Source organism: Cygnus atratus, chromosome 21 (assembly GCF_013377495.2).
Source record: "Cygnus atratus isolate AKBS03 ecotype Queensland, Australia chromosome 21, CAtr_DNAZoo_HiC_assembly, whole genome shotgun sequence".
NCBI classification, from domain to species: Eukaryota; Metazoa; Chordata; class Aves; order Anseriformes; family Anatidae; genus Cygnus; species Cygnus atratus.
The window spans coordinates 6,060,189-6,087,756 of record NC_066382.1 but is presented as its reverse complement, the minus strand read 5'-3'; the positions used below and the strand labels follow the sequence as shown (position 1 = coordinate 6,087,756).

Below are 27,568 nucleotides of genomic sequence, written 5' to 3'. Positions count from 1 at the left end.
CTATTATTATTAATAATTAGTGGGCTTTTTTTTTTTGCAATAGCATTATAAAATTATCAGACTAGTTTGTGTGGACATTATTTTAGGTACCATTAAACAAATTAAACCCTGTGAAACAGCTGATGCCTATTTTACTTCATAAAAATCATCATCGCAAGGTGCAATTTTAACTTCTGACCCCTGAGAATCAAGTGAATGGAGAGCTCTAAGACCTTACTTCTGTGTTGTCAGTCTGCCCAAACCTAACATATCTGATTATTTCAGAAGAGGGATAACACACAGAACTATATATACAGAAAATACTTGGAAAAACCTTGAAGAAGGTCTACACCCGCAGCCCCACGCCCGTACTACAGAAGCAGACGCTCAGCCTCGTGCCCAGAACAACCTGCCACTGCTTGCAGGACAAAGACTCAGCAGGGCACTCTGCTCCAACTGCTTGCAATCTCCCTGCAATTCAATGCCAGGGGCTGACTACTCACAGAATCACTCGTCTTCGTTCAGCTCTCCACATCCCTTCGGTACAGGCTGGGAGGGGAGGCAAGGGGTGCATGCGCAGGTCTGTGCGGCAACAGGCTCCCCCAAAGGATAACAGAGTCTCCAGGAAGGAGCTCAGCTGCCTTTCAAAAGCAGAAGGTATAGAAACAAGGGCTCTGAAGAGAAACCGCATGCCCCATTGTTTTAGTCATTTTTGCTCTAATTTGGAACTCAATGACCTGTCTGAAGACCACAAACGGCAGCAATAAATGGATGCTTTGCATCAGGAATAAAAGCATATTCAGGAAGCAAGGGTTCTTCCATGCTTTTTTTCCCACCACAACTTGCATCTCATCTTCCTTAAAAACACACAATCAAGTTCACGAGGTAGCAGTGGGAGAGTGACAGCATAAGCATGGAAGACAAAACTTACAGTAACTGCTAGAATCAAGCTGCCTCACTGAAACCACCACCATCATTTAAAAAATGACTTTGTCCTATGAAATAAACCTATTACTACACATAAACCATCACTTCACATACACACAAAGAGTAGCATTTTAATCACTGCATCATCCAACTAGACAGTATTACCGTAACACTCTCACCTTGGGAAGATAGTTCAATACACCTGAATACAGATGCTTATGCATGGAACTGTATTTCTGTATTAAAATGTTTGTACCACGCACTAAACATCCACTTTGCAGAAAAGAAATGGAGCAACGCATTCACAAAGTCTGCTAGCACATTCGCTTTACAGGTAAGCTTGTTGCCATGGAAAGCTTAAGAAAATTCTGAGCTGGGGCTATTTAAAACAGTGATTTCTGCAAATGTTTGGCCAAATCTTCACATTAATGAACACTTAAGATCATTAAGTTAAGATTAATTAACACTTAAGATCAAGTTACTGTATCTCACCACAAACTTCTTAAATTATAATCATCAGTACCAGACAAACGTTAGCACAGTAGGATATACTATGCCAACATAAAAAAAAGACAAAATGACTTAGAAGAAGCAAAAGGAAACGTTGTCATTACATGAAGTTCTTCATAAACTCAGAAAAGCTTAGCTGAAGCTATTCGCAACACTCAGATAAACAAATAAATGCATTTAGTCTGAAGAGTCCTACGAGGAGAAAGCCAATCTCAAATGTACAGTATTATTATACCACTCCACAAAAACTGAAGTAGGAATTGCCTACATTCTTCCTCACATATTTCACATTTTGTGAACTGAATTGTGTACCATTACCCCTGTAATAGAAAGAGGAGCAAGAAGTAATACATACATGTTTGCATAGCATGCCATTGCCATTCACAGCACCTCGCTGAAATCCTTAATGTGTTATGCCTTCTCTGACTAACCTGAGTATAAATCATAGGAAGTATTAAGTTTACAGGCTAAGACTTACTCATCCATAATGACTTAAATACTACAGAATGTCATCTAACAACTATGAAGCAGGGCAAACAAACATCCACAGGGTTCAATTCTATGCAAATTTAACCCACACAAGAGCTGTGCTGAAACAATTAAGCGTAAATAATTAAACCTACAGCTTTTATCTTAGTAGACAAAGATGTTATTTCTACCTCGATGCCAACACTTATAAAACTAAACCAGCAGACAGAACACAAATATGCGGTGTCAGACCTGCTCTAGAATTTCTCAATTGCTCCTCGTAGTTGTGCACTCCTACCTCCTCCCCTCCGTAATAACACGGCTTCCCACCAGTCCTAGCAAGTTACTCTACGCAGCCACCACTGACACGGCCAACCTGTTACAGAAAGCACAACAAACACTCTTCTCTGTGGTTGTATTCCATTAGCTTTCATTTAGCTAACGTTAAGTATTAAAGCGTAAAGAATCAATAAAAATGACAGCTGGCACACAGAACCCTTGAGTTTCCAGAAGTAATTGGTGTTCTCTATATTTAGACATTTTTTTGTGGACAATTCAGTTACAAAACAGTATCTTTATTTTTATTTAAACACAAAACTATTCAAAATGTAAACCTCCACTTTCATGAACATGAGCTTTTCCTTTAATCCAGAGGATGGTACTGCTACACTCGCTACAGCTCTCCAGGAAACATTTTTGACCCTGCAACAAAGCCACATGCAGATGATTAAGTAGCAGCATGCATTTCGACAGCAGCCTTTGCAAGATAATAGAAATGCAAAAGCTCACACAAGTAGTTGTACCAGAACAGTTAAACAAACACTACTAGATCAGTCTGTATCTGTAATAACCAACCCACAGATCCATCATTGTACTATTTTCTTCGCTAACTTCTGAGGTCAGGTTAACAGTATTTGTTTTTTTTTTTTTAAGGCTAGGTTATCTTTAGAGGTAACTACTTAAGACTTTCTCTGCCATTTTATTCTGCTGTTTGACAAACCAAGTATGTTCAAATGAAGTAATAATCACACTAACAAGTCACTTTTCAAAAACAGCAGGACTGCTGAGCCCACAAGCAGATCCAAAAAGCTAATGCCCCTCACACACTGCAAACGAAGGCGGTGATCTGCTGCAAAGAGCGTTTTTGCTCCACCACCCCAAACAGAACTCTTGAAAAGTCAGAGAAAAGCTGCAATCGCCTCTAAGGCCAAAAATGCACAGGACCAAACGTTTGTGTCCAAACATGGGCTATGGCTTCACTTGAACGCAGCTGTATGAGGGCTACGATTCCCAGGAAACAGGACAGCCTTTGTGCCCAGCGCAGCACGGGGATTACTGTAACAGGAGTCTCCAACGCCGAGGAAAGAAGAGCAAAGCCTCTCACAGATGTAGGGCGCCGACAGTGCTGCTACCACCAGATTAAGTCTCCCATGTATAAAATTAACCCCCTGAGAATTGCTAACAGGTTTTATTTACTTTCACTGAAATCCATCGTGTTACTCTTTCTTTTTTACTAAACTAAAGCCCTCTGTTCGCCATACCTATGCCATGTCTTTAGTCAGATGTTTGTCTCCAAAGTAGTAAAGAGTTCAGTAAAATCAGGCCCCTCTCTTTTACAAAGTACTTCATCCCCCGCTTAGCCACACATTTCCCCGTTTTCTTTCTTCGTACTTTCTCATTTTCTTCTTCAATACAACTTGAAGAGGCAATCTTTATTGTGGGGGATTCAATGGAGGAAAAAAAAAACACATACAGTAGACATTTTTGCTTTTTTCGTTGTTTTTATCTGCAGCAATCTAATAGATTTGCAATAAAGTCGTATCTTGAATTTCTCAAGAGAAACTTAACCTGGAAAACTTATTCCATAGTATTTTCCACAGCACACACACTCCCTTATCGCCCTCTCTTACCTCTGAAGAAAGCCATCAGTACTGGCATGCAACAAAAGCTTGCCCTAAACAATAAATATCTTTGGTCTGTAACAGTTTTAAAGGCTATTCTTTACTGGAAGCATAGCACTTAATTGCCCTGAGCTTTTTGCTCAGGCACTGTATAAGAACATTACCATGTAACTGAAATGAAAACAACTGATGCCCAACGACATGCCTTCATTTATATGAGGTAGGAAAAAACGTTACTGACAAATTAAGTAGAGATGACAAAAAATGGAATTACCAGCTACCTGTTACAGTAAATACATAGTTTGTGTCCATTAGCCCTCATTAAAAATACGATAGCATTTTATGAACTGGGCCTCCAGCCTCACAAGGAACATCTTTAACTGCTCACGGGCAGCTACTGTCAGGACACATTTGCATGCATGAAAACTGCTTCTCTGCATCTGTTAAATTTGGAAAGTCTCATCTCCTTCCAACTTCAGAGGGACAAGCCAAGGTCATATGGCAGACTATCACTACAGGTCCATACTAATATGTAAAAGCAGACTAAGGACGAGGATAAACGTTATGGAAATTCATTAAAATAATGTTCAACCAAGTCTCTGAATCATTTATATCTGTTGAGAAGTTGTGAAGGATTTGCTTAGCTTTTTCTGTAAACCCAGGTGCTTCACTCAGTTTAGCTGCAGTCTTCCCCCCCCCCCCCCCAGAGAAATGCTTTTCAGGCTTCTCTGAGAACAGAGGGTGTACTGACCTGTATCTCCAGAGGAATTCTAGCTGCAGTGCTCCAGTTGCCCAACCTGTGCTTTTGGAGTTGTAGTGCACGATGCAACAGGACAACAGTTGGCGCTCAGGGTAATAGAGCTGACAAAAGAAGTTACTAGATGTACAGTTTGCCCCAAATCAGACGACTGGATTCTGCCTAATTTATGAATTGAAGGAAGGTCGATAGGCTCATAAAGTCACTACAGAGAATGGCAACTTCTTCCACTTCTCAAATGATGTGAAAACAAGCCCCAGTCAGAGGACAAGTGTATTTGTCTTCTGCTCAGTTAACTGCTACATTCAAGATTAACCTCTTCTGATGAAACTGGACATGAAAAGTGTAGATTTCCACACATTTTTTCACAGAATAAAATGAAAACTGAAGTAGAATGCAAAAATAAAACCTCACTGAAAAGTAACTTGGGCATTTTCACTCAAGAAACCAGAAAAAAGAGCGGAGAGCCTCGAGGCTGACACTTAACAGTTAAGGATTTGGTAGCTACAAATGAAGTTCCAGCACAAAGTCCACTTTGCTTTTGCAATCCCTGACAAGGGTCCATAAGATCTGAAATGCTGGGCTCTTTGCTCTTTACTTGTCACTTGAAATAGAACACCGCAGGAAGTCAATTTTTTACTCAACCGGCTGAAACTTGGTGTGACCTACTCCTTGGTAAAAACCCAAGACGATTCTAACATTTGGCACCCGTACCGTGCACATTTCCTTTTAGGAGTATGACTCGAAGGCAAAGGTGGGTATTTTAAGATTCTGATACAAACTTCGTGCTACAGAGAGCTCAGCTGTCACTGCTGCTGAGCTGCTTTACACCAGAGCTTACTACCCAGTGAAGTGTTTGATTTTACTGGCAACAGTAAGAGGAAGTTTGCACTGTACCTGGCTTTGACCAGTGACAATAGGAGAGAAAATCTACCATAATTTACACGAATTAAGCCACTTTCAGAAACACTAGGCCTTCGCCATATAACAACGGAATTTTCTTACAGACTGCCAAATAAAACCAGATTCGGATTTGGCTAGATTCTAGCAAGCAAGGAGCCTGGCTGTCAATGCAAGTTGGAATAGATGTGTAGCTGACAACTCATTTCCATAGCATTTTGCAGTAATAATAATCAAGAAGATTTTCAACTATTATAATAGTCTCACTAGAGTAACTTTATGCCAACCACCACGTTAATAATACTGCCTCTTTGAAGTTCTGGGGCATTAATCATAGTCTATCAAATGCTCTTGCAGAACTCTGATAGAAAGTGTGACAACAAAATTAACTCTCAACAGCAAACCTAGTAAGCTCTTAAATTTTTCTGAAGGTTTCATGCTAGGCAAACATACACTGGTGATACAAATAAATAACACACTTGCTTAGTCCAGGGGAAGAAGTTCATACACAGTAAAATATATACTAGTGAACATCTGGTGTTCAGACAATACCTGATTTCTAGCTAGAAGTGTTGAATCACCAGTAAGCTTTATTTCAGTAACTGTTAAAACCAAGCAAAAACTTAAAGATTGCTATATTTCATTGAGGGACTTCACGCAGTGAGTGGAGGCCAGTGAAAATTCTCTACCACAAAGTCATTCCTGTCAATCTATGTAAGGCTCTTGGCAAGAATGACAAAATAAATTTGAAGGTTTGACAGGCTAAAAAAAATTAAGTATGCTCTGGTCTGATAATAACTGTTTTTGTACCTTTGAAAAATGCATTGAATAAGTGGAACATAAAATTATTTTGATATTTTGCAGTTTTGTAATAGTGACATTAGAATTTTCAGAGACTTTACAAACAGAAATTGCCTTACAAAGTAAGGAGGTATCATGCCTAAAGAAAACAGGTCTCAGCCACACACACGTACAATTGGAGTCACATCTCTTCCCACAAATAAACCACTTATCAAAACTTTGTATGGACATACTTGGAGTTATGCTAAACGTGCCTCCTTGCCACTTCATAACAAATTATGCAGGGCATCTGTAGATATGTCCTCAGAGTAAGAGGTTCCCATAAACAATTCAAGTAAAATACATGGTCAATGCAAAGTAATGGTGAATTGCAATAAAAAAACAAGCACTAAAGTTTAGTACTATTAATGATACAGAATCAACATTAGTAGTATTGCTCAAACAGTTTAAAAAAGATTAAGCGTAAAAATAAAGCATCTAGAGAAAAGCAGTAAAAATGATTAAGAGGTAGGGAAGGTTCCCATTATAAGGAGAACTTAGAGCCTTCACTACATGAGGACAAGATTCAAGAAGGACAAGCTGAAGGTAAGAAAGAATACACTGAAAGTCAGTCATTGATGAGCTTGTATCTCCCACAAAAGCCAAAGCGTCCAATTGTAAGGCAACAAACGAAGTGAAAGAGTAAGTGCCTGGTAAAGCCTTGACTTCACATGAGACAACGCAAAAGAAGTCAAGAAAGGTTTGTTCACACGAATAAAGTTGCATCGGTTTAAGTGAGACAGCAAACCCAAACACTGCCATGGGCAAGGCAGGAACTCATTGAGTGTAAGAGAAAAACCAAAGCCTGCTCTCACAAGCAACGGGACAGTTCCCAAACACACACAATGTAAGGCACTTAAGAGAACAAAAAAGAAAACCACTTGTTTCTGGAAAACTGCATCTATTCTCCTATTCTGCAGGAATTCATCCACTTCCTGTACTTGAACACAGCCTCTAAATCTGTTCAACGCAAAGTTCTTTCCTAAAACAGCACTCACCAATTTTTCTCCCCATCTTCTCCACAGAAACAGTTCAACAGTTCTGTGACTCAGAAAAAAGAGTATTTTAAGAAAGCGTTGGAAAATCCTAACAGTATTTGTGCAAGGGAAGTAATATTTTAATAGAAACTTCATAACTTAACTGATTTTCAGGATAATTAAAAAAGTGGTTTCCAAAAAAAAAAAAAAAAAGCAATGGAATACTAAGCTTCTTTTCTCCCAGGCCACCCCCAGTTCCAAAGCTAATCCTGATCAATAGAAAAAAACCACATTGATTAATATTGGAAAGTTGTCTGATGCCTTACTTTTCTTCCTACTGTAGGTTAACTAAAGAGAACACTAGCAAATTTGCTCAGAAATGCTGCAACTGGGATCTAGATGTGTTTCATTATTTAATTTGGGGGAAAAAATAGCATATGGAAGAGTGGTTGAACTGAGGAAAAGAAGGAAAATACAGATCAGTTTAGAATCTGATTTGCATATGCAAATCAAAGTTTGTTATGTTAGAGATATGCCCTAATCAGAAATAATATGGTAGCTAAAAACATACTGAATTGTTAACAACTATAAAGGACGTTGTTAAATAAACTTTTTGTGTGACAAAACCACACCGGGATGAAGTAACACAGGGTGCACGGGATGCTTGCACGACTTGCTGTAATGAAGATCTGGTATTATCAGCACCGAGTCCTTACCCTGCATTCCCAATCACCTTCTGGCCCTTTGCTAAGTTCCTATTATTACAAGGAACTTTGCTTTCCTAGTGGCACCACCACTCTCATGTGTGAGCGGACAGAACTGGGTGTCCCCAGCAGCATGAAAATTGGGGTGTCTAATCCAGCTTTTAGCACAAGCACATACCGTGATGCTGATAACAGCGACAGCCCCACACTGACAACACCTGTGGACTTCCATTAGCAGCTGCACATTCGGAAACTTTTAAAGGGAGTGCATACACAATAGTGTGAGGCTTCTGAAGAAGAAACAAACCTTGCAGCCTTCTCTAACCTTACAATTACAGCACACAAGTAAACAAGTTGCACAATGTTCATATAAATATGCTATAATCTGATTAAAAACACTGATTTTTTTTTTTTTAGAAAACAACTTCGGAATTATTATCTGAATATGCTAAGTCTTCATTCTTCCAAAAGCTTAAACTTTGAAATACGGAGTTTTTAAGGGGGTCAATAAATGCAATTTAATGCTGAATTCTTAATTATTTTTATATATACACCGATAATTTATTTTTACGTCTGAAATGAAGTCTTATCTTCTCCTATTCTTAAACCCGTAGGCAGAAGCAAAGCTGGAATGAATCATACCAATCTCACTCTGCTGCTCGGGAAGGCTCAGAGCAACAGCTATCACAGAAACTGGGGGCGTTGCTGTAGAAGTGAAGAAGGAAACTTAAAGTAATACAAGTCTCCTCTTCAAAAAGCCCCATTTTATAGGAGATAAGAGAAAATCTCCACTGGTTAGAAGACCTCAAATATATTAGATGTTCACCAGATAGAAGCAGCAATGAGAGATACAGCTCCCTTGACGTGCCAAAGGCAACTTTTAAACTGGAGTTACAGAATTCTTCTTGTTAATCAGTCTAAACTTGGAAAAATCAAAGTAAACTTCATTCTAAAGTTTTGTTCCAGATCTTCTTTCTGACCTTCTCCTTCCTCCCTTGTCTCTTCCCAGTCATTAGCTAGGAAGTTTTGAAGCCTTAAGTTCCCAAGTTTTTCATATAGATTTACCACCTTCTGTAAGCCATATTCCAGTTAACACTCAACCATTTTCTCACAAGCTCTTTTATTCCATGAAGAGATCTAGCTAAGAAATTCACGTAACAAATTAAAAAAAAAAGATCATCACGGCACCACTGGGCCACGATTTCCATTTGTGATGCCATCCAGATGGCAATCCAAGGCCCAACTTTTGTGACCAGGATGTGTAGTTAGGCAATTCAAGTGCAAGTGATTATTTGGAACTAAGAGAAAATGCCTATGAAAGCATTAACAGAAAAACTGCAAGAATTTTGACCATGCACAGAATTTAACCTGCTTATTGCATCTTCACGTTTTGCTTTTGTGCGGCTGCAATTTGACACCATTTCAGCCATAGCCACACTTTCAGATAAAAGTAAATCCACTGTAACTTCTAGTATGGCAGCACTGATTTAAAATCTCTGAAGCAAAAGCCTGAAGTTGCACTTTGCATTCAAGCCTGATAAAAAACACAGCATTACAACAGCAGTACAGACATTTATGGTAGTGAAGTTTTAATAAATTTATTAGCAACAGCGTGAGAGTTTAAAACTGTCCTACAATAGATATTCGCTGGGGCTACCCAAGATCTTGATTCAGGTGTTTTGTCCTACTACAATAGAGGACTGTATTTTAAGAGGACACACAAATGGGTTTTCCAAGAGGCCACTTGGTTTCATGACAGGCTCCCATTCAAACTGCCTCACGCAGCATGCTTTTGGTCAAGTGAAATTACAGACTTTTTCCTCTTCTCTTGACAGCCTGACTTTGCAGGGAGAAGATATGAAAGAGGCACTCAGGGCATTCACTCCAGACAATGAAACAAATTATGCCAGTGGGGTTTGTTGCCTAGATAAAGTGCTACGAGGAACACTGCTAAGACACAAACACAGCTGAGCAGCACAGCACGGAAACACTACCACTGGGGTATAAATAAGCGCAGAAGTAGAACACTGGCCTCTTCTCCCCTCTGGAAAATAAAGTTTAAGAAGTATTATATACAAGCACGTAGCAGAGCACCATTTTATCCCATGTAATGCCAGTATCTTTCTTCCTCTGAGACCACACATTTGATCTGCCACATAATCCATGACTGAAACTGTCCAGATTACCTTAGCATTGCTTGATCACGCTTTGGAGCCTACTCAGCACCTTAGATTAGAGCCTGATAAAACCACTGGGCATTTTTATGTATGACCGTCCTTCCCTTGAAATATTTGGTTAGTGAAAAGTTGCTTCTAGAAGAAAAATTCAGTACAAAGTCAAAGACTCCCAAAACACCAAATAAACATATCCTTGCAAGAGAAACACCAAAGCAAGAGAAACACCAGAGCTAGAGAAAAGTCAGCTGTAACAGTCTGAGAAGGGAAAAATCACGTTTTGGGAGCCTGTTGAAGTCCATGTTCATCTTCCATATTATTACTGTTACTACACTGACATATATAAAGGAATAAATGTGCTGATAAGGGAAAAAAGTTCATCCTATTCCACCGACAGGTAAACAGATTTATGAATTTAACTATAAAGTGAAAGCCAGGCTATTCCCCCCCCCCGCCCCCGCCTTAGAAAGGGAATTAATGAAAAAAACTTGTGCTAATGCATTTGATTTGAACAAATTTTCCTCCAAGCTCGATAGGCAGAACAAAAATATATTGACTACAACCTGGGAGAAGTAATGGCTAGAAAGCTTAACAAATACATGAAATTTCAGAAAATACAAAAACAAGAGTGTGTTAATCATTTTTCTGCTAGTTGTTGACCAAGACAACCTTCTCAGGCACTGGCAGCTGCTGGCTTTTAACCACTTAGTAATCATGTCAAAGATAACAGGGGTTAGCTCCAATAAGTCTTAGATGCTAACCAAGTTTTTGGTGTTCCCCCCCCTCCCAAAAGACCCTTTTATCCTACTGAATTTCTTTCCAAATCTCAAATACACTCATCACCTTAGCAACAACATTTTACAAGCAATTATTCAATGCAGAAAAATATGTTAGTAAGAACTGTCACTTTTCCTTAATTAACAAAAGTGCTTTGCACGTTAAAAGAAAAACGGAAGATTTACTGCAGTTATGAAAACCTTCAAACCCTCAAACGGTAACTATTCACGCTAACACCAGGAAGATGGAATGCTTCAAGATGCTTTTTGAAGGCAGATGACACAAACAAAACTGGCAAAGAAGTCGTGCAACTAAAGAGCAGGGGAGTTTTGAGAAACACAATCGAGGCATAACCAAGGTTCTGCAAACGTGTTAGAGGAGACCGGTCTAGAGAGGAGAATGCCAGGTGCCACCCTGAACATGCTCTGAAGGAGATTATGGACCAGTGTCAGTAATCACTTGCAAACAGAGGTCAGATCAAGGTCAAGCAGAATGTGATATTTCCATCTGTATCTTGTGCCTGTCCCAGACTGGGTCAGCTGCTGATTCTGAAATGCCATCCCGACTTGACAAATTCAGTAAGGCTTACCTCTTATGGTAAGACGGTCTGAACTGGGATCAGGGAAGGATTTATTCAGAAATCAAGAGAAATCCTACTGCAGTGTGAAAAGTTTTACAATGGTGTAAGCATCAGTTCGTTGGGCAAAATTTTAATAGCTGTGAAATTATCACTTTTTCTGATATATCAGAGTTCATTAAACAAATTGCAGCAACAAGACCGTTTGTCAAATATTAGCTATCTTAAGTGTTCAAGGACAAGGCCTAAAAAATGCATTAAAAACTCCAAAGGATACTTCTTTTACTGAACAAAGACTAGTTATTAAATAGCTGTGTGTTTTGAAAAACTAAATTATAATGTACTTGTCAAATAAGGTCTTGTCTAGTCATTTGTAAGGTACTAAACTGTCAGCTTCCTTTTCTGGAAAATGTGTTTCTACAGGACACTAATTCACAGTTGTTTAAACCTGGCAGTTCTTATTTAGTTCTATTTTCTCCTCTGAAAGTGTATGAGTACAATCTGTAACAGATCAAAACTAATTTCATAAAAAAAAAGGAATCGACTGATCTGCTTTGGTAGCTAATAAATTCAAATCTCACTCTCCAAAGAGCCTGTTAAAATTGGGAATTTGTTTGCATGATTACGTTGCACTTCCTTCCAATTTTTTCACATGCAAGAAGTAAAGTCACATTTCCCTCCCCCCATTTTTATAGTACAATTAGTATTATTTCAAAAAATCAAAACCAAACAAAATAACAACAACACCTTTCTAATCTTGCTGAATACATAGCTCATCACCACTTCCCTTATTTTCCCATAAAACCTCAGCCCCTGAATCTCCAAAAGAAGCATTATCAATGGAAACCATTTTGGAATTTTATCTGCAGCTACAGCTATCAATTCAGCAGAATATATTACGTTTTTAAAAGCAAATCTGTGTGAGTTGCAAATATTTGACATTACTGCAAATACTAAAATAACTGAGAAGAAGGGGGGTAAAAAATAATCCACTGGAATCTCCTAAAAATAGAAGTTTCGAAATATGTACGTATTATAAGATAAACAAAGCACATATTGTGAATTGACTCATCTTATACAACATGGATAACAAAGCTTTAATCATAATAATTCAAAACAACACAATACTAAGAATTTGGTCTTTCTGCTTAATGATACAAGAATAAAATTATACGAATGATAAAGAACAATTTATCTGTAGAATTAATCTATTACCTATAATTCTTATTCTATCATCATCTATATTGTTTGGGATTATTATTTTTTTGTGTGTGGATGTGAGATTTGGGAAGGAGTCTATATTTATAAAATATAGAGAAAATGCTTATTTTTCTTAAAAAATGACAGTTTGAAATCATTAAAGACCTTATCAGTTAAAACTCCTGATCTAAAAAATAGTACAGCAACAAAATCCAGGAACTCCCAAATTGATTTACTGATATTTTTAAACTGTAACTTCACGAATGCAAAGAGAAGTTCTGGGCCATGTAAAATTACCTTAGAAGTGATTCTGTCTGGCTTTTCTAATTTATAATATAATTAAATCCTTTCAAGTTGTTTTTCTAGCCTTTCAGGTAAATCACATGCACAGAAATTTTATTTGCCGAGATAATGCATGCTTAGGAAAAGCGCAATATAACCTCTAATTTACCAAGAGTTACCTACGTACATACGCCAAACGTATTTCGTTACAGATAGCAAAAATAACAGCCAGTACTTGAATTGCAGAGTTTGTGAAAGTTCAAAATACAAATTAGTGCTCAGAAGAATAACCGATCGTCTCGCACCATTTCTTTCTCCCGGGCCCCAGGTCACTCTCTAAAATAAACAAGATTTATATAATAACCATTTTCCCAAACATCGATCTTGTTCCCAACACGAGTTCCACAACCAACTGCACCACAAGTGAGACGGGGCCTTAGACTGTAAGCTAAGTTACAACGATGCCAGTTTACGTATCGTCTTTTTCCTTCCTTTGGTTCGTTTGTCACCTGCAGCAAACCCCGAGGTGCACATATTCGGCTACGGGAGGCACCAGCACCCCCGCCGCAGTGACTGGAAAAGCAGGGAGCGAATATAAAAACCTAAAAACCGAGCGAGCTTCTGCCGTGCTTTGGTCTAAACCAGGACCGAAATGCCAGTTACATAAGGCGATGCGCGGAGCCGCATGCACTCTAAAAAAACATATATATATATATATCCCTGTTGCCTTAACGCTGGAAAAGCCATGGGAGGGCCGCTCTGACATATTTCCACGCTGACGAAGGCGCCTGCCCCCTCCCGAACCCCTCCGCCACCCCTCCGGGCCGGCCCCGGGCAGGCGGGCCGAGCCCCGCCGAGGCCGCCTCACGCCGCCGCGCTCAGGGGGTGGCTCTGGGGAGCCCTCCCCGTGCGGAGCCCTCCCCGCTCCCGGAGCCCGCCCGCCCGGGGCCGTTTCCCCTCCCCGGCTTCCCCAACTTCCCCGTTCCGCCCCCGAAGGTCACGGCGGCGGCCGGGGCCCGGCCGGCGTGGAACTGAGGAGGCGCCCCCCCACCCTGCGCTGCGCTGCGCTGCCCTCCCGCCCCGTCCCGTCCCGTCCCGGCCGTACCTCTCCTGGCTTTCGGGGAGTGCCGCCGGCTCCGGGCGCTGGCTCGCTCCTCCTCGATAGCGGCGGCTATCTCCGGGTCGTCCTCCCCATTGTACCACACCAACAGCTCCTCGCCGGGCGCGATTGGCTGCCGGGAGAGAAGAGAGAGGCGCGGGGCCAATCAGGCGGGGGTTTGTTGGTGGAAAGCCGAGGGGGGAAAGGGGGGAGCGGCGGCGCCCTTCCCGCGTCAAGGGGCCGCCCGCAGCGCCCCCTGACGGGCGGAGGACGCGCGGCGCCCAGCGGCCCCCGGCCGGGCACGGGGCTCCTCCCGCCGGGCCGGGGGTGCCTCAGCGGCCCCAAGCAGCCCCTCCCGCCACCACACAGCCCCCGAGCCTGGCGCTTACAGGCAAAAAGGCTCCTTCTGGACGCCGGGAGTGGCCCGGGGAGAGCCCAAAGGCAAGCCCCGGCACACGTTAATTGTGCTCGGGGAGCTGCCGGCGAAACGCGCCTACCTCACGTCAAGCGTTACCAAAAAAAAAAAGCGATCAGCCAGCCGCGACTGCTGGAATTTGGGACAAAACCTAAAGATCTAGGAGAGGACTAAAAGGGGAGGGAACCCAGAGCAAGACCTAATTACTAGGTGTTTGAGAGCCACTTAATTACAGTAATTAAAGACTTGTCTGCCATTCCAAAGGTATTATTTCTGATTCTTTTTTTTTTTTTTTGAATCCTACCCAAAAATCCACAGGAAAGGCCACGCTAGCCAAGCGGCCATCCCTGCGATTTCTACTCCCATGGAAGCCCCGTCACCAGGCTGACCCATGCCAGTGTCCTGTTAGTTCATGTGCTCCTTAAAACATCCTCTGACTGAAACAACTAAGTCTTCAGTTTCGCATGTTAAAGATGTATTTGTAACCTATTTTTTAAAATCATAATTCTCTGTTTCCTGAACCATTTTATCCAAAAATCACACAGACACAAAAATGCCTTTCTCTACCTTAACTACAATCCCCCTTTTTCCCAGGCATAATGAACACTGGAGGTAATAAAATAATATTTTTAGAGTCATTACGTTAGGGCAAATGGTAGCCTAGGACTATTGCTTCAAGTCTGAAGCCAAAGGGAAATTTTGTGTCGAGAACAATAGCAGTATCTATTTCTTCTAAAGCATTTTTTTTTTTATTAATAATTACAAAAAAGGTCTCACAGCACTTGACAGAGGCGATAGTTATCTTTATATCCCCAGACACTGGAACAACAAGAGATGCAAGTGTTCAAGTTATATTGTAACTTATTAAGTAAGCATTTAAGTTATATTATAAGAAGCCAAGCAGTAGGCTTTGCTTAGCAGCTCTGGAGGCCTGGTAGGGTAAGCAGTGGTAACCAGATTTGCATGGTCCCATTCTGCAGCTGGTTGGCAGCAAGGAATGAAGAAGAGTTGCCTGATGCAAACAACTTCTCATTTCAGCCATATACAACTCTGAGAAGAGAGTTGGCAAAACTTTTGGGCAATTCAAACACATGATGATAATGAACATGTAATTTGTTAGCTTCATGGCTGGAACTGACATTCGATGTGATGAATTTCATTTTGGAATAACTACTCTAGAATCTAAATTAAGCCCTCTAACCTTGTACTTCCAAAATGAGATGTAGCAGGGGCTTCAAAAAAATAAACAAATAAAAATCAGACCATTAAAAGATCTCCCTCAACAGCAATACAAGAAGAAAAGGACTGCAGTGACCAAGCGCCGCTTCTAGAGCTCCTTTGGCACTAGGGTGCACACAGCCAACTTACTGCTGGCACCCTCCAGCAACACCTTTGACAACCAACTTCCTCCAAGCTGTTATCTCCAAACCGTCTGCTGGAGCATCAGCTTGGGACACTTTGGTTATGAATGGGCCTGCCCCAAATCCATCCCTATAGAGCAATAGCTTTCACATGCTTATTGGTACATTCTGCTCCAATTCTGACATTTAACGTTCCTTAAGCTGAATACTTTTTGTTCAAAAGATTTTGAAACTTGCTATTTTCAAGAGTAATATCCAAAATTCTAACAGATTATCTAAAATTCAGTTCATTGTACACATGCAAACACTGCAATGTGTCTTGTACAGGCTGAGATAGACATCTACCCCTCTGATCTTATTAGAATACAAGTTTTTCCCTGTATGTTACCACTGCACTGTTCTTTTGCACTTGGAAGTGGCCTTACCTCCCCAGCTGTAACCACACCAGACAGTTTGTGGCATTGATGCTTGTGTGCGTTTTTCACACTCTAATTCTATGTTATGTTGTGTTCCTATGTAACAAGGAGGTTCTGGAGTTATCATAATCCCATCTGACAAAACATTCTTCCCTAAACAAATTGATTTTGCCATATGCAAGGACAGTCTCATAGCCTAACTTATTTAGAAGACTTTTTGAAACTGAGCAATTTACTACTGTTTTACTTCAAGAATTACAAAGTCCTGCACTATGCTCAGAATAACACCATTCAACTAGCTCATTTTATTAGGAGAGGCAGGAAGAACTTCTGAAACCCCATAATGAGTTTAAGCTGTTTCCATGAAATATGACAACTCTCATATATGTATATTGGGGAAAGCATATGCAAAGCAACCTACAAATATCCTCAGTCCTTCAGTAAAGAAGAAGAAAGGATGGAAGAGAAGATATTTGCTTGTGCTCAGTTAAAAATGCTATCTGAGACCTCATTAGAAGTCCCCAATGTGGAATTTTACTATTCATGTATAGCAGAGAACATGGAAATTAAAGCTCTGTGCAGTTCTGAGGTTCTTTTACACCAAGCAAATGCAGACTTTGCTTATCTTAGCAATGCAGCCTGGAAATCAGCCTGTTTAACTTACAAATCAGAAACCCACAAAAAAAAAATGAAGAAAACCCTGGGGGGAAAAATAAATTAATAGCAATGATAACACTTAAAATGCTACCAAGGTAAAGCAGAACAAAATAACATACAAGCCACTAAGTCTTTTGGGGGTAAATAAAAACTGTGTTGTTTGTCACCAAATGGAATTCCCCTAAATTTATGCATTATGAAGAAGATTAGAAAGGAAGTCTTGATAAGATGTTCCTAAATGGTTGAGAGCGCACTGTTATTAACCATATTTTCTTTTGTCTCACTGGTCAATAAGGTGTGATGTGAATCTAAGACTGATATGAACAATCATGACAGAAAAGGGGAGATAAAAAGCAGACCTTTACATAAAAGGGAGATATACAAACAATCATACTTTGTAAACAGAAAGAAAAAAATGGGCTGTTTTTCTGCTAAGTTATGAATTTTTCCTGCAGCTTCTAAGTTACAGTATAGTGAAAGCTGATAGAACAGATAACATTTAAATGCTTTCATGTAGCAACTTGCCCTTGACACCACAAATCTGAAATCTCCTCTTCTATGTTATACTTTTACCTGTGCTGTCATTGTCTCACAGCTCAATTTCCAATTTCTTCACACTACTTTTAAGAAACATGGTCACTATAAATGTCACTTTAAATAATGAAAAGTAACTTTAGAAAACACTAGATATAACAAGCTTTCATAATATCATCCTTTGGTTTTTATATCATTGGAACAGCTAAGATATTAAACAGAATATTGGAATAATTATCATTACAATTATTTCTAGTATTAACTACCACTAAGCTACAAGAAGAGTCTTTTCAAATTTGTTGAATTAAAAAAACATAAGATGTGACTTGCTAAATCTTGATCTGAAGGCTGACTGAATACTGAATGTTTAATGGTGGTAAAGACTGTCCGATTTCAATGGGAAATTTTCACTTCAAAAATCCCAACAAATTAGCAAGATTGAATCTTCCTTACATACCAGTAAAAATCCTAGAATCATTTAGGTTGCAAAAGACCAACAAAATCATAAAGTTCAACCATCATATAACACTACCGAGTCCACCACCTAACACTACCAAGTCCACCACTAAACCATGTCCCAGAGTGTCATGTCTACACGTCACTTAGATATCTCCAAGGATGGTGAGTCCACCACTTCCCTGGGCAGCCTGTTCCAGCACCTCATCACCCTTCCTGTGAAAAAAATCTTCCTGATATCCAATCTAAACCTCCACTGGTGCAACTTGAAGGCCTTTCCCACCTTAGTCTAGAAGGTGGAAGAGGAAAGTAAAATACATTGAAATAGATGGTTCGAAGAGTAATTGAGAATATCAGGGTAAACTGTTAACAAATTTTTGGTATTACAGATTCATAAGTTTCTTTTCTAATACAGACCAAAGTTAAACTTTATATTATAACCCAGTTGTTGCATAGTGAAGCAATTCACACATTGGCACAGCTACACCTTAAACTACCTGCCAAGCTACCCATTTTTCAGAGGCAGTGGCTATCGTGGGACTGCAGGAGTGACCTGCCACCACCGGACCATGGCTGCAACACTTCTAGGAACAACCTGGCCCTGAGAACGGTTTGATTACTTTTGAGCAGCATGAAGCTGGGATTACTAATACAAGTGATCCCAACCTGGCTCTTGCATAGCCGGTTCAAGCACATCTGCACTGCATTCCTAGAACTACGTGCACAGGGCAGAAACAACTTAGAGGCTCTGTAGCAGCTCAGGTCCTGGCACTCTCAGTCTTCTGCAGCACCCAAACCTACTCACAGGTGCTGCTTCTGCACTGGACTCTAAAAGGCACAGCAGCAAGCCTTCATGCAGAGGCAGCCTCGAGGTAACACGTTTTCTGATACAACACTCACCAGAACACAGTGCAGACACCAAATGTGAATTTCCAGATGCTAACCTGAACTGGTATTGCTAACACTAACCTGAATCTGTAACAGTCCCACAGCACACAGGGACAGGCACAGCACACACCTCCAAGTGGTTGCTGCAGGGGCAAATAAACCCTCTTAAACTCAAGACTGCTCTTTGAAAACCCCATCGTGTCCCAGACAGGCTAAAAATCTCATCTCGCTGCAAGAAACCCCAGACAGATTTTGAAACCAACAAAACTGAGCCTTATTGGCTGCTCCAGCAGTCTTCAGAGAGAGCTGCTTGGCAGCATGATCTCGTTGGCAAGGCTTACTGGGATAAAATGCATCAGGTCGCAAGCCGAGAGGACAGTCAAAGCAACAAAGGACATTTCAGATACTGAAGCCAGGTATTTGTTATTCTGCCAGAATTGCTCAGCCTCTCTTAGCACGGTGACTCCAAAAGCACACTTACATCCATGGACTAGTGCGACTATAGGCAAAGTCTGGGCAACCCAAGATAAAATGGCTAGAGCAAACTAAACCAGCTACAGATGCACACTGAGAGCCTGCCCGCAGTGAATTAGCAGTAAAGACAAGTCAACAGCCTGGCTGACAACAGGGAATCCCTCCTCAAATGCTATCTCAAAGCTCTTAGAAAGTTCAGAAAATATTTAAGGGCTTTTTCCAGTCTAGTTTGACTTAAAATATAACAGTTCTACATACTTCTTTTTTTTCCTATAAACTTGAAAACCACATGGCACCAATTCATTCTTTTCCTAAGTGAGGAACAGTTGCTTAGAAGCATTGTTGGCCTTACAAGGAAATTTAAGAAACATCCACAGCATAACAGTAAGGCTGTATATAACCAATTATAGCATTCTAACAAATGCTTTCTAACAAATTCTAACCAAAGTCAACCTACATACACTCACCACTAGCAGGTTCTTGATAAGAGATTCAAATACTACTTTACAGCTACGATATTCTAACACTAACATACTCTGCCCTTACTGAGCTAAACAAATATTTTCTTCATTCAGGAGATGCAACCTGCCAGTAATCACGCCTGCCTACCCTCTTTCCCCCACCACTCCTGCAACAAAACTGGAGAGGTAAACGACTAGGAAAATTTGATTCGTGATGCTGCCTATAGAAGTGTCTTGAAAGCCAATCTTTGTTATATGATGCAAAGACCATAAAAATATCTAATTTCTAAGAAAAAAAAATCAGTACAATTTGTCTCAGTAACTACAGGAATAGAAAAAAACATTTTATGTAATCTGCTTGCTCTTCATCCCCATCTGTATCATCTTTGGTGCTACAGCAAATCATTAACTAAGAAAAATGTAATGTTCATAAGTATTCTATTTTCTAACAGTAGATTGTAACGTCAGTCATACTGACAGAAGAACTTAGACCAATGAAATATAGCATTTCCAATATTTTAATTGTATTTCATAAACTGTTTCAAAATCTGTTTAGTACAAATAGTTTTAAAAAAAGGATTTGAGTAACAGAAAATAAAAGAGATTAAACAGAATAGTAACTGAATCTTCACAGACATTGATACCTTTAAACTTTTGTAGTATATAGTCCTGTTGATCTCCAGAGGAAACAGATTTTGCTCCTTTCCTGAACGTGCCCAGTTTATATACCGCAGCCAGTTCCCTTTCTTTGGATCAGTTGCGTCAACACACATCCACCCCAAGTTTGGGTAATACACCTATGAGAGAAAAATGGCATTTATCCCAAGCAAATTGACAACTGTTCATGTTGAGGTGTGCATGCACCAAACCACAAAAAAGTATTTTAAGGCTATACAAAGTAGTAGTTATCATCCAAGTCAGAGGTAAGGCAAAAAATGAGCAGAGATAAGGGTTGTTTTACGGCGAGAGTGTTGCTGTTCTTTTGCAGTCCTTTTAGAGGATCTGGTGTAATTGAAAAAAAATGAAGAACTTCTGGCCTCCAAGACCTTCTCTGTCTGAAGGCTTTGAGCTCAAAAGCTGAGCTCCTTAAATACATTCCATTCTATACATTGTTTTCAGTTTGGCAAGCCTGAAATGATTCTCTAGAGTTTATATTTAGTGTAAGGATTGATGTTACGATATAAATGCAATTGAGCTTTATTTTTACTATCTGAGGAACTGGGAAAAGTAACTATATAGAAGTCAGAAGCATTTGCTTTGTTTGCAAAGAAAAAGGAAAGCATAATGTATATTTAATCTTGCTTCAGGATATTAAAGAAAATATTAACCTTTCAGAAGTCTTGTGATCACCTGAAAAAATTGACTATGTCAATAAGCTTCTTTATGTTCCAAGATGCTACATAAATTCTTTGGTTTGCACTCTTGGCTAAATGTTTTGAATGTATATTCATATTCTACATTTCAAGACCGTTTCCATTAAAGCAAAACTACTGACAGCACTTCGGTATTTTCTGCTGACAGGCAACTCTGCTTCTCTTTCAAGACACGTTGTATATCTCCCACATTTCTTCTTATAATCCAAGTTAGATGCCTGTAAGAAAAGCTGTCAATGGATGCTATATATATATATATATATATTTTTTTTCCCCAAAATGAAGAACACACCACCATTCAGCAACTGGAGCTATCATTTTTCCATTATTTAAAAATATTTTCTTTGTCTCAGAACACAAGCATACTAACAGGTACACAATGTCTCAAAAGTATTCAGCAGCTTATAGACTTTTGGAAAAATAAGGAAAAATTAGTACAATTCGATTACACTTTATTTCCTTTTGGTTAAGTTTATAGGTATCAGTGTCTGCCAGGAAGAACTCACAGCCCAGTGTCCCTAGCTCATCACCTCCTGCAACATTTGCTTAGCAACACCGTAGATAAGGAATACACTGAAATTCGGATTTTACTGTAACTTTCCCATTCTGTTACACAATGCTGCAGCTTTTGTTTGCTTGTTTTTGATATTTACTTTAGAAGTAAATCTAAGTCTTTTCCAAATGTTTTACATTTTCAATTTGAACTACACTCCTACAATAGCTTAAAGCCAGAATGATTTACTGAAGTTGATTTCTTTTGTGCTGATATCCTATTGCTATAATAAAATAGAATTTTATCAATAGAGGTGAAGTTTCAACAAATCACCAAAATCTTCTTAGACTCCTCCCAAGCAAAGACAAAGCCTCTTCCTTACTTAAACTATTTCAGCATGGATTTCATCAGCTGACTTCTGAAAGAATGTTCATCAGCACACCCAGCCCTTGCAACATGAGAAAGTAAACAGCTTCACGGACCAAGACTGGAAAAGCAATCATTTTCATTAAAAAGGAAGAAAACAGCTAAACAATGATGTGGAAGAGTTAGGAGATATGGAATGCGTGGCAAAGCATAGTAGATTAGGTGGTTTCACTGAAAAGTAAGCAAATACTGATTTTGTTGTAAAAATCTTGTGCAATGTGAGAAAGGAAATAGTTTCAACTTCTCTACATAACACTGTGATTTTAAATGATTCCTGTAAGCCATGACCAGGACCATTCTTTGCAGCTGGGCCACTCGTTCTGAGCCCATCAGCGGGCGGCATTTCCCTCAGTTTTCAGTCACTTGCTACCATTTTCCTATCAGTGGCTTTTTTCTGACAGAAAATGAAAATACAAAGTCTACTGCTCTCTTCAGACAAAGCAAGCATATGCTGACACAGAACTCATCTTTTTCAAAATGATACTGTAGCATGATCATTTCTAATTATTAAAATTGACTGGAGAGGGTACGTTTTAGAAGCCTTAGTTTTTCTTCAGGTTAACTTCACTAAAAACAAAATGAATTTATTGTGGAAAAAGGTTGCTCCCTTAGCTGAAGGTCTGTATACTGAACTCCTTCCACACACCACCATCCTTTTACAAATCATATTTTCTTACAGTTAAGATGCTGGAGTGGTTTCATATATCAGCATATGGGGCCAACTGTTGCTGTCTCATTTTAGCTGCTTTTTTTTTTTTAAATTCCAAAATCAGTATGGAAGCAACACACGATTACTTTGAAGTCTAGAAAGGGTTTCTGTGGTTGCCTGCATTGCAAGCTATGAATCTTCATATCAAATTGTTTGCCACTAGCATTTCTCAACACAAATTTCAAACATACTAAGATGTATCTAGTGAGAACATTCAAAATCCAACATGATGAAAAACAGTTGCAAGGTCAATAATTTAGTTGATTGATTTCAGTCTCGCTAAGTGTTCTTGTACCAGATCAAAACTGGAGATATCTTATGCAGTGGAGTTTGTAAAATATATTAGCTTAATACAACAAGCATTCTACTTGAACACTTTATTACTTTCCTGAATGTGAATCTGTATTTCTGTGACATTATTCTAGCTCAATTCCTCCAACAGGGCTTAACATTAGGCTTTAAATGTGTTTCTGGTGTTTTATGCAGTTCTGTGTTTGCAGGCCAGGGACAAGAAGGATGACTGCTACCAATCTCTTTACACTAAAAATCCATAAACTAGCCATTTCTATTCAGTGCATGCTATGCCACAGTTCCTCCATCTCCCCTCCTTGACCATCCACTATGCTAAAGCCACTTGCTGCATGTACCTTCGGGAAGGCTGAAGAAGTCTTTGGGAACAGTTATGACTTGTCTTATTTAAAGACACTGTAGGCAGGATTCAACTCCAGATTAAGGAACCTACATTCTGAAGTCTACATAATATCTGAGGTCTTATGACTATCAGCGGAGCTTAACAAGCTATTCAACCGTCCAGACAGTACTTGCTTTAAGGCAAACCCAAATACAAGCAGCACAAGAAATACTGCAACAGTTGAGAACTTTTATAAAAGACTCCAAAAGCAAAACCAATTCCCATAACAAAGCTGTTTTTCAAAGAGCTAGATGAGGAGGAGTGTTGTGGCTTCTTTAAGACATTCCATATCCTTCCAATTTCCCTAATTTCGTGAGTACTCAACTGCAGAAGGGATATCACTCAGTGTTCAGGCCAACAAAGCAAAGCTTTTTCAGTAGTAGACTCCTAAAAGGAGGAGGGATCCAGAGACAGTATATGAGAAAATTACTACAGCAATTTTATACAATGCCATTAGTTTAAAGTTTTGTAATTCAGAATGGTTGCTCAATGCAAGTATCTATAAATACATTTGCAATGGTAACCACAGACACATAAGCAGCAATTATTTCACATAATGTCTATCTAAAATCTCTAGAAAGGTAAATACAAAATACCGGGCTAGTGACAGATACCCTTTTCATTTACAAGCTTTTTCTTACCTCCCACATATATACATTGCTCTTAACTTGAGATCTTTTTTTCTTGTCACCAACAAAAGGCCCAAATTTCTTGCCTTTCAAAATTGATTTTGTTGCCCAGACACCTGAAAGGATACATATCAATAATTATAACAAATCTAACTGATCTCAAGAAAGCGTTCTTTTCACAACTCCTATTTCTTAAGATCATTATATGTGTCTGTCTCAGGTTGTGGAGCATTCTACAATATTAAGATGACAATGAGGAAACTGAAGTTTACTGAAAGGAATTCAAACAAACCTCACCCCCAAGCTCCCTTCAATCACATAAGGTTTAAGCGTTTACCTGGTTTTATTCTTTGCTCATGGGCTACTGTAGCTCTGAAGACAAAAAAAAATGATGATTTCTCTTGTACTTCACGTGATATCCAAAATACCATAAGACCATTACAAGTTTCATATAATAAAGTCCCAAGTTCCAGCTGCTTTGCTGAGTAAACAAGTTAATAAAACAAAAAACTATTTGCTTTCCTGAAATAGCATCAGACAAATAAAGCCCTCACAGAAATTATGAAACTAAATACTGTATTTTGAAGGAAAAGCATTTAAGATTGGTTACAAGATGTGCATAAATTAGTTTACAATATTTAGCTGAACTGAAAATGGACAGCTACACTTCACATTTTATAGCAAAGAAACTACACACAGGTTGACAAATAATTGCTATTTTTTTCTAGATTTCCCTAGCCCACCTCTCTTTCACCAACATGTACAAAAAATTGAATGTAAAACAGCCAGTGAATTTATGAATTACCTGCAGGTGTAAAATGAGAGGTCTGTTTCGTTGTTGTTTTGTTTGTTTTATATTTCAACAATGTTTTGACACTGACTTTGTTGTGAAAATGAAAGTGTCCTAAAAATATATTTTGAAGTTATAGAAACATAAAGTAGTAGAAGTTTTCTAGCATTTTTCCTCCTTCTACTTCACTTATGTTCCAACGTAACATTCTCATTCAGACTATGCCGGAACAGGTTCATACTAGAAAATATTAACCTTGCTCGAAGGAGTTTACAACCTGTTACTAATAGTAATGCATCCATAGTCAGGATATTCCTTAAACTACCAGCTTTCAACATCACGTATCCAGTCTGCAAATCTGACTTCCAAAGTTCTCCCAACTTAAAACTCTGTTTTAAAAAAAGAAGCATTTTGCATACGTTACAAAAACAATACTTCATTCCATATAGCAGCTTTCAAGTCTGCACTGAATCTTCTTATAAACTTTATATATTGATTGGACAGTGAGACACAGCATTCTAAAGGGAGACAACAATAAGGTAGCTGCAAAAAAAACAAAAAACCCAACTGATAAAAGTGCTATAAATTAAAGCAAACCAGTGAAGTAGTTTACCTGTATTTTCATAACCTAATCTTTCTGCAGCTTGGTCCATTTTTGACTTGAAATTATATTATGTTCTATAAACATAATCTTGGTCTGTTTGAGAAACTGCATCAGAAGCAGACCGCTCTTTCCAATGTAAATTTATTCAGATAAATGCTCTGGACATTCATCTCTACCCAGCATACAAGGGCACCAAACTTTGACAGCATCTGTGCGTAATTTATGCGAGCTACTTTAAAAGTCTTAATTCTCTTTTCACCGTTTTGGCACTCACCAAGCCTTGTCTTGTCAACAGCAGATGGGAAGAGCCTCACATCCTCAGGAAGCCCCCTAAGCACATGCTCAGGTACATCAGCCAAGGTCTCCACAACCACAGTAGGTTCAGTTGTGTTCTACAAGTCAAAAAACAGAAGGGCCATGACCATTAGCGAAAACAAACAAACAAAAAGCACAGCAGATGATCAACCCCTTATGACCTACTCCTGAGAGTTTTTACTCCTAATATTAGTCCTAAGAAAAGTTTCCAAATCGCCATTTCAACTAGGGTCCTCCATCAACATTCTAACATGTATCTTTTTATCAGAACGTTCAAGTTTTCACCATTATTCTCATAACCCTTGTTTATGCTTTAATTAAGAGCTCTAAGACCACTAGAGATGTAAAACACCGATAATTATGTCAGTTTCTGTAAGTATTCTTTTGCTTGAGTTAATAGATGCGTTTTGACTACGAACAGTGAGTTTAACTGAAAGGGTTTTTATATTTCTCAGAGATGATTTGCCATTTCATTCATTTTCCTTGGCTTGTCCTACGAAACATATTCAAAATTTCCCCTTAAGTTATTTGGGAAATGTAGAGCTACATGTATTTTATTTCTCTTGTCTGAATATAGCTTACCTGACAGTACTAGTCCACTACACCTAAAGATGAACAAATGGGAATCACTGTGTTTTTATACCTTGGAAAACATCTATCCATATTAAATTTATGTAATGAGGTTCATTTTTTCAAGATATAACCTTCACATGGGTTCAGGGTTAGCGTTAGATCTTTGAAACTGCTCATTAATATGGTAATCTAAAATTCATCCATGAAACAGAAATACAGGTCAAGTTTCAATTGCACTATTTTTTGTGATCAGTTATGCCATGAGAAACTCCTGAGTTTATCACAGAGTTGTTCATAGAAACATTGCCTCAATTTTAGCATCTAGTTGTTATCACAAAGAAACTTCCAGTTCCTTAAACATTCTATTGAAGCATTACAATTATTTTGATTACACAAGGTAATTGTAAACAGTATTTTTAAATTCTACTTTTAAACCAGATTGTTCCCAGAGTTTTAAAAAAAACACGTAGTGTGAAAACATACTAGCTCTTATGTAACCTGTCCGGAAAGTCTTGCCCAATCAAAAAATCTCTAAAGGAGCTAGACGGATTTTCCCTTTAAAAATACAGAGAGGTACAATCTAAATACAGACCTAATCTTTTCTAGAAATAATCCTCAAGAAGAGTTTTCATTATTTTATGTTTCAGCTGTATGCTGTGTCTTAAATATAATCTCTTCTGCTAGAAAATGATGCTGATCACTTCTGACAGACTAGGACATTTAAGAGCAACACAAGATGCTTTTAGCAGAAACCTTTGTCAGATGTGTACTTATGGATTCTGAATAGTCTGAAGATGAGAAAAAGTTACTAGAAATGTTTCAGGACAGGCACATCGTTTGTCCAGATTATACTGTTGAAGCATATTACTGGCAAAATAGCTAGAGGAAAATAAATTGCTGGGCTAAAATACACATATTTGATTAAAACAGCATACAGCAAAACAGCCAGAACAGAAATAGAGGAGGTTTTTTTTTTTTTCCTACGTAGAATAAAACTGTAAAAGCCCCTAAAACAGGGGCAATAAAGCATTAGCAACTGCATTCGATTACCCTCTCGCAACACCTAGACACTCACCATCTGCAAATTTTGTTCCAAAACACAGAAGAAATGTGGCTTGAATAAGTCTGCTGGAGCTAGCAAAGCAGTTTCTCCATTAGGACCACCAGCAAGCAGACTTCAGTAAAGGTTAACAGAATCACGCAGGCTTGACTGGATCTACCTCGGATGTGT

General features: G+C 39.0%; 1 protein-coding gene across 1 annotated transcript in view; it reads right to left on the bottom strand.

Annotated features, from left to right (window-relative positions):
- PRDM2 (PR/SET domain 2) overlaps positions 1 to 27,568 on the bottom strand; it is a 56,994-nt gene that overhangs the window by 14,744 nt on the left and 14,682 nt on the right. Inside the window, 4 exon segments of the mRNA XM_050714965.1 lie at positions 14,079 to 14,205; positions 20,379 to 20,531; positions 24,068 to 24,171; positions 25,724 to 25,841. Of these exon segments, the coding sequence (XP_050570922.1) occupies positions 14,079 to 14,205; positions 20,379 to 20,531; positions 24,068 to 24,076 (289 nt within the window). The 5' untranslated portion in view covers positions 24,077 to 24,171; positions 25,724 to 25,841.